The 8,119-nt window shown below is 40.6% G+C and overlaps 1 protein-coding gene across 1 annotated transcript; it reads left to right on the top strand.

Moving 5' to 3' along the window:
- Positions 1-332: 332 nt before the first annotated feature.
- Positions 333-5,568, top strand: GCS1 (mannosyl-oligosaccharide glucosidase). The gene is made up of 4 exons (XM_088241356.1): positions 333-569; positions 1,683-1,929; positions 3,080-3,270; positions 5,366-5,568. Exons 1-4 carry the CDS (start codon positions 413-415, stop codon positions 5,500-5,502), a joined length of 732 nt encoding a protein of 243 aa, XP_088097482.1. The 5' UTR covers positions 333-412; the 3' UTR covers positions 5,503-5,568.
- Positions 5,569-8,119: the final 2,551 nt, after the last annotated feature.

Below are 8,119 nucleotides of genomic sequence, written 5' to 3'. Positions count from 1 at the left end.
ATGCTACCCATTTGTTACAAAACAAAGTGCAACTCACGCCCTTGGATTCTTATTTAATAAGATTTAATGCACATTATAACATTTAATTAGACTGATTTTCTTACTTAAATACGAAATGACAGCCGGTTTACTAAAAAATATCGACTTTTTCGAAAACTTCAAGCTCTGGTTGAGGCCCAAAAGTAGTGTCGCATATTTTTTTTGATATTTTTTGCATTCTGAGTAATCCAAAAGGCAACTTTTTAGACTCCTTTCATTTCAAACATCCCGCTGCCCACGGAGAAACGGCCAGCGGTTCGCAGTCGCTATCGCTGTAATTTGAAGTCCGGCTCGGTGGATTATTTGAATCGCCGCGTGTTGCAGGGCGAGCCACCCGGGCGCGGCGGAGCGCCACGTGGACCTGCGCTGCTGGATGCTGCTGGGCGCGCGCGCGCTGGGCGGCCTGGCGCGGGCGCTGCGGCGCGACGGCGCGCGCCGCCACTACGCCGCCGCCGCCGCGGCGCTGGCCGACCCCGGCGCCCTGGCCGCGCTGCACTGGGCCGCCGACGCGCAGACCTTCGCCGACTACGGTACCCCCTATTGCTAAATAAAATAAAATAAAATAGCATTCCTGATACTCGGAAAGGTTAAGAATAAACACAAAAAAAGGCTCACTCTGTACCACGCTCACATATGTATGGGGTGGGCTACCAATTTATGAAGAAAAAAAAAGTATATTTTTCCGATAAAAATATGCGAAACGGATTTAAAAAAACTTAATCGTATTTTCAAAATCAATTTTGTGGAGAGATGTTTTCATAAATAATTTAAAAAATAAAATTGTTAAAAAATATGTCTCTACAAAAACGCGACATGTTCGGCCCTGACAATAGGAAAATATCACGTTTTTTTATTTTTACATATTTAAAGTATTAAGAGTATAAAATACATCATCATTCCATTTCCGCACCTAATGGTGCATAGGGCACTGCATTGGTACACCAATCGCAGCGTATCTTGACATTTTTTTTACATGTGGGTAAGATGATCGGTCTTACGCTTCAGGTATCAGCCCAGGGTCTATGAAATATTCTGGTGTGAAAACACCCTTTTAAATATATATTTCATATCAACCATGTTGAGAATCGGAACCGGAGACCTCTTGAATGGCAGGCAAACGCGCTGACCATTACACCACGAGGCCGAAACAAAAATGTACTGTCGAGCAAAAAAATTGCTGTTAATTTTCAACTTTGTTCCTAACCGTTAAAATTTTTATAGAACATCGTCACAAATTTTGAAGTCACAACTATCAATACTAAACATGTCGCGTTTTTCTAGTGACATTTTTTTTATAATTTCATTTTTAAAGTTATGCATGAAAAACTTTCCCCACAATATCCATATAAAATACAATCAATTATTCTTAATCCATTTCATATACTTTTATCGGCATTCGAAGTGTGTGATATTTCTCTATTGTGACGTCAGGATTCTGACGATGTTCTATTTAAATTTAAACAGTCACAAACAAAATTCAAAATTTAACCAAATCATGACGTATGACGGGCGTAGCCGATGCAATGAACCGTTTCCGCCGATATAAAAAAAAAATGCTACTAATATGTATTAAAAAAAAGTGATAATTCCCCGCAGTACGGGATTCTTCTTTTAAATTTGCGATTATCTCGTCGCGCCCCCAGGGCTGCACACGGACGCGGTGGCGCTGCGGCGGCCGGCGGTGGCGGCGCGCGGCGCGGCGGACGCGGGCGGCGGCGTGACGCGCGCCGTGCTGAGCGCGCCCGAGCCGCGCCTCGTGGTCTCCGCGCACGGCTACGTCAGCCTGTTCCCGCTGCTGCTGCGCGCGCTGCCGCCCGGCGACGCCATGCTGGGCGCGCTGCTGCGCACGCTGGACGCGCCCGACGCGCTGTGGAGCCGCGCCGGCCTCAGGTGACGCGGACTGCCACTCTTTTTGACAATGTTTGCAGACAGACTGGATTTCTTGGAGGGAAAACACCTTAGACAAGGGAATATGGAGATCTAGGCATTTACAAGGCTTATGACCTGTCATTGGCTGGCTTAAGTGGCCACTTTACACACTGTGTAACATTCACTTTCTGCGTGTTTAAACATCCACAGTTCCTTAACTTTTCTGTCTGCCGACTTTTGTGATGTAAAAGAGCCGAAACCTTCATCACGTGGGTGAGATTCATCCGGCTGAACCAAATCACCTACTAGGCAACGCCTGAAAACAATTTTCAAATTTTTATACTTCTTCTTTTACCAGTTATTAGATAAAAAAATAAAAAAAATATTAAACCAGCCAATGACAGGTCATAATCCCTGTAAATGCCTAGACCTACATATGAACTTTTCAAAAATGTTTTTACTCTCTGTTGCAACAAATTTAGATCGGAATAACTCCCTAGAGAGAAAATCCAGCCTGTCTGCAAAATTTTTGGCATACTCAACACATTATTAAATTAAATAAAAATAGCTGAAAACAAATATTGAAATTCTTACAAAAGCGTGGCTTTTAATATTTGTACAAAATAGTGGCTTTGGATGTTTGTTCAAAAGAGTGCCTTTTAATAATCGCACAAAAGAGTGGCTTTTAATGTTTGTTCAAAAGAATGCCTTTTAATATTCGTACAAAAGAATGATTTTGAATGTTTGTTCCAAAGAGTGCCTTTTAATATTCGTACAAAAGAAAGGGTTTTAATGTTTGTTCAAAAGAGTGTCTTTTTTTATATTCGTACAAAAGAATGGCTTTTAATGTTTGTTGAAAAGAGTGCCTTTTAATGTTCGTACAAAAGAATGGCTTTTAATATTTGTTGAAAAGAGTGCCTTTTAATATTCGTACAAAAGAATGGCTTTTAATGTTTGTTGAAAAGAGTGCCTTTTAATGTTCGTACAAAAGAATGGCTTTTAATATTTGTTGAATAGAGTGCCTTTTAATATTCGTACAAAAGAATGGCTTTTAATGTTTGTTCAAAAGAGTGCCTATTAATATTCGTACAAAAGAGTGGCTTTGAAAAATGGAAACGAGCCAATTGGAGCAATCAAGAATCTGCGTGTGATTCTAATTTTTTTCCAAAAGGTCGCTGTCCATGTCGTCGCCGCTGTACATGAAGCGCAACACGGAGCACGACCCGCCGTACTGGCGCGGCCAGGTGTGGCTCAACATCAACTACCTGGCGCTGGCCGCGCTGCACCACTACGGGCGCGGCGAGGCGGCCGACGCGCGGCGCGCGCGCGAGCTGTACGCGCGCCTGCGGGCCAACGTCGTAGGTGAGGATCGGTTATTTCCACCGGCAGGCTGCTCCCCTGGAGCGGGCCATCCGGCTGTCGGCAGAGACGAATCATCCAATTACTGACGACGCAACTCGCGCCCATTCCGGGGACAAATAGAGCACCAACATCGAGACACTAACTCGACTCTTAAAAGGCAATATATCTGTGCAAGGTCTTCCTTTGTTTGTGTGAAACAGATTCAGCCAATTATTGACAGTGACGGGGGACGCACGCATGTAAGATGACGTATTTATGATTTTAATTTGGTTTGATATAACAGAGCTAAATTATATTTCATAATCATCATCGTCATTTCCTTTCCGCACCTAATGGTGCATAGGGCACTGCATTGTTACACCGATGGCAGCGTATCTTGATCATTTTAATTACATGAAGCTAAGATGATCAGTCTTACGCTTCAGGTTTATGGAATATTCTAGTGAAAAACATCCTTTTAAATCATATTTCATATCAACCATTTCGGGAATCGAACCAGAGACCCCTTGCATGGTAGGAAAATGTGCTTACCATAACACCACGAAGCCGACTAACTTAACTCTTAAAAGACAATAAATCTGTGTAAGATACAGCACGGAGATAGAGCTCATAACAAGGAAGACAGAGACGCGGTTCTGTGGCCGATGTTTGTGTGAAACAGATTCAGTCAATTATTGAAAGTGACGGGGGATGCACGCATGTAAGATGACGTATTAATGATTTTTAATTTGGTTTGCTATAACAAGGCCTTATTATGTTCCATTATCATTATCATTCCCTTTACGCACCTAATGGTGCATAGGGCACTGCATTGTTACACTGATCGCAGTGTATCTTGATCATTTTTGTTACATGAAGGTAAGATGGTCAGTCTTACGCTTCAGGTTTATGGAATATTCTATTACACCGATCGCAGCGTATTTTGATAATTTTTGTTACGTGAAGGCAAGATGATCAGTCTTATGCTTCAGGTACGAGCCCAGGGACTATGAAATATTCTAGTGTGAAAAAATCATTTTTTAAATATTAATATAAACAACAACAAACCATCACACTGTTTCCCGTAAGGGTAGGTAGAGAGGATAGAACGCCACAACACTATCTTTGCATACAGATCTCGCTTCCTCTACATTCATACATCTTCTCATGCACGCGCGCCGATTATTACGACTTTTCGATGTCCATCTTCAAGTATTTGTTGGATTTGGTCATGCCATGTCTTTCTCGGTCTACCTCTATTTCTGCATCCATCAGCATTCGCATTGTAAATATTCTTAGCCGTTCTTTCGCTGTCCATTCGTTCTACATGTCCGAACCAGCGCAGAGCTCCTTTCTTGATTTTGTCGATAATGCTTGTCTCAGCCGTACATAAGGAACGGATCTCAACATTTGTGCATCTATCGTACATAGTTTTACCACACATTCGCCTAAGAGATCGCATTTCGACAGCATTCAGCCTTCTTTCATCCCTGTTTTTCCATAGTCCATACTTCGCTCCTATACATCAGGGTCGGGACCAGGACTCCATTGTGAACTGCTAATTTTGCCTCTTGCGACAAACATTTGTTTGCCAAAGTAGATTTCAGTGCACCGTTCACTTACTTTTAAAAATGTTATTATAATATACTTCTACAAGACATATCATGTTTAGCTGGAAACAAATTACAACGTACAAAAGAGTGGCTTTTAATATTCGTACAAAAGAGTGGCTTTTAATATTCGTACAAAAGAGTGGCTTTTAATATTCGTATAAAAGAGTGGCTTTTAATATTCGTACAAAAGAGTGCTTTTTAATATTCGTACAAAAGAGTGGCTTTTAATATTCGTACAAAAGAGTAGCCTTAAATGTTTGTACAAAAGAGTAGCCTTAAATGTTTGTACAAAAGAGTGGCTGGCGCTGATCATTACACCACGAGTCTGTAATTCCTATTGTTTTCCTCAGTTTTACTCTCTTTTCTTGCTCGCTTGAAAAACTAAAAAAGGGGGTTTTACTGTATGTTATTCAAATGACTTCGAAACTATGACAGGAGTCAAAGTCCTGTTTGGACCATTCGCCCTTTGCTTCCCGTAATGTGTGTTTATCGCCGCTCCGCAGATAACGCGATGCGCGAGTACTTCCGCAGCGGGTACGTCTGGGAGCAGTACAACGACAAGACCGGCGCGGGCTCCGGCTGCCGCCCCTTCACCGGCTGGAGCAGCCTGGTCGTGCTGATGATGGCGGAGCAGTACTGACCCCCCCGCCCGCCCGGCTGTGTACATTTCTGTTTTGTTAGTCAATAAAGATGTTTCGGAAATCGACTTTTCATTGCGTTTCAACCGTCTCTTAATTTTTTCTTTTGATTGATTTTACTCATTTTTGTTTTATTTTATTTATTATATATACGGCCTTAGCCAATTACAACAGTTACATGAAGAAGCAAATACAAGAAACTGAACATAAAACTATCTCACCCGCATAAATAAAGGTTTCAGCTCTTTAACTTCACAAACATCGACAGATGAAAGAAATAAAGGAATATAGATGTTCAAATATGGGCAGAATGGTGAATGTTACACAGTGTGTAAAGCGGCCACTTAAACCAGCCATTGACAGGTCATAAGCCCTGTAGATGCCCAGACTTCTATATTACCTTCTCTTAAATGTTCTTCATCTCTGTTGTAATATGTTAATATAAACAGCTCCCCAGGGAGTTGAATCCAGTCCTTGTCTACAAAAGTTTGGACAAACTCAAAATATTGTTGATAAATTCACCCGGTCCTTGAAGAAGTATAGAAATTGAAAAAATAACATTTTCAGGCTATGTAGGTGAAATAATTCAATTAGATGAATCTCACCCGCATAAATAAAGGTTTCAGCTCTTTAACTTCACAAACATCGACAGATGAAAGAATTGAAGGAATATAGATGTTAAAATATGGGCAAAATGGTGAATGTTACACAGTGCGTAAAGCGGCCACTCAAACCAGGTCATAAGCCCTGTAGATGCCTAGACTTCTATATTATTACATTCTCTTAAATGCTCTCCCTCTCTGTTGCTACAAATTTTTTAAAGAAAGAAAAGAAAATTCAGCCAGTCTGCAAGCATTTGGACGTGCTCAATACATTGCCGAGTAGTGTTATTGTTTATCTACAAATATAAAAATTAATTGCTTTTATTTGTCTCCCAAAAACTCGAAAATGGCTTTTTTACATTTTTCATCACCCCGGTTTTACGCTTAAAAAAATTCGGAATTCATTTGATGTGTCAAAAAAAACAAAATTATGCCGCAAGGATGCCGCGGCCCGAGCGCGCCACGCGAATGTAGAATAAAAACAGGCGAACAACTAATAAAGGATAAATTATCGTCTTAACCTAAATTCAAAGCAGGTGCAGTGCAATCGACCTTTTTGTTCAAGTGTCTTCCTTTAGGGTTAGTCTTAGTTTTCATTGGAACAAAAACGTCATATTGACTTGTACAAATCATGATACGCAGTTGACAAACGCTTAGGAACTATAAAGTTTTAATATCATTGAATTGCGATGTTTAAAGTTATAAAAAAGATGGCGTAAAATACCGCGATCTATTTGACAGTTGTTTTTAGTGATGCCATAGAAAAAAAAGTGATACCATGTAAATGAAATTTCCCAACATTAAGAAGAAAAATTATTTTACGTCATTTTATGCAAATTCAATTTTTTAAAATTTTATTTAGACGTGAAATAATTTTGACACGCTGTTTTTAAATCAAATAAAAAAGCAGATTACGCGACATTGCTTGAAAAAATATTTTTAGTGAAATTATTGAAAATAGGTTAAAAAAATATTGTCCATTGCCGTTTTTACAATTTTTCTGGAATTCCTATTTTTTCCATACATTTTTAATTTCCTCAGTTTTACACTTTTTTCTTGCTCTTAGAACATATATATATATATATATAGAACGCCACATCACTCTATCTTTGCATACAGATCTCGCTTCCTCTACCTTTACATATCTTCTCATGCGCCCGCACCGATTATTCCGACTTTTGACATGTCTATCTTCGAGTATCTGTTGGATTTGGTCATGCCATGTCTTTCTCGGTCTACCTCTATTTCTGCATCCATCAACATTCGCATTGTAAAAATTCTTAGCCGTTCTTTCGCTGTCCATTCGTTCCAGATGGCCAAACCGACGCAGCACCCCTTTCTTGATTCTGTCGATAATGCTCGTCTCAGCCTTGCATAAAGTACGGATCTCGACATTTGCGCATCTATCGAACATAGTTTTACCACACATTCGCTCGAGAGATCGCATTTCGACAGCGTTCAGCCTACTTTCATCCCTGTTTTTCCAAGTCCATACTTTGCTCCCATGCATCAGGGTCGGGACCAGGACTCTGTTGTGAACTGCTAATTTTGCCTCTTGCGACAAACATTTATTTGCCAAAGTTGATTTAAGCGCACCGTTCACTCTGTTCCCGGCACTCACCCTCTTTTCCATCCCTAGTGAACATACTTCCCAGATACACAAACTCCTCTATTTGTTTTAGTATAACTCCATTCACAGCGATTTCACATTTAGCCATACTTTCATCTCTTGCAAAAACCACCACATTGGATGTATCGACGTTTGTCAGCAAATGGCTTCCCTCGCATACAGCGTAGACCTTTGTTACCAAGAGTTGCAGTTCCTCTTTGTTGTTAGCAAGAAGCGCGGCATCGTCAGCAAACAAAAGGCAATTGACATTTAAATCATCCTCTTTTGCTCCCATTCTTAAGCCTTTCAGTTTTTTCATGCAGTTATCGATATCGAACACGTTGAACAGCCATGGTGACACCACACATCCCTGTTTCACTCCTCTATGAATGTATACTACTGTAGATT

This window comes from Micrasema longulum, unplaced genomic scaffold (genome assembly GCF_059751315.1).
Source record: "Micrasema longulum isolate JH-2025_06_02 unplaced genomic scaffold, ASM5975131v1 h1tg002853l, whole genome shotgun sequence".
Taxonomy (NCBI): Eukaryota; Metazoa; Arthropoda; class Insecta; order Trichoptera; family Brachycentridae; genus Micrasema; species Micrasema longulum.
The sequence above is the reverse complement of the archived record's forward strand: the minus strand, read 5'-3'. Positions and strand labels throughout refer to the sequence as shown.

Bases quoted from the DNA above. Each gene is read 5' to 3' on its own strand.
- GCS1 (XM_088241356.1), top strand. From the start codon at position 413: ATGCTGCTGGGCGCGCGCGCGCTGGGCGGCCTGGCGCGGGCGCTGCGG. The intron at 570-1,682 runs GTACCCCCTATT...TCGCGCCCCCAG, and splicing joins GCAGACCTTCGCCGACTACG to GGCTGCACACGGACGCGGTG. The intron at 3,271-5,365 runs GTGAGGATCGGT...GCCGCTCCGCAG, and splicing joins CCTGCGGGCCAACGTCGTAG to ATAACGCGATGCGCGAGTAC.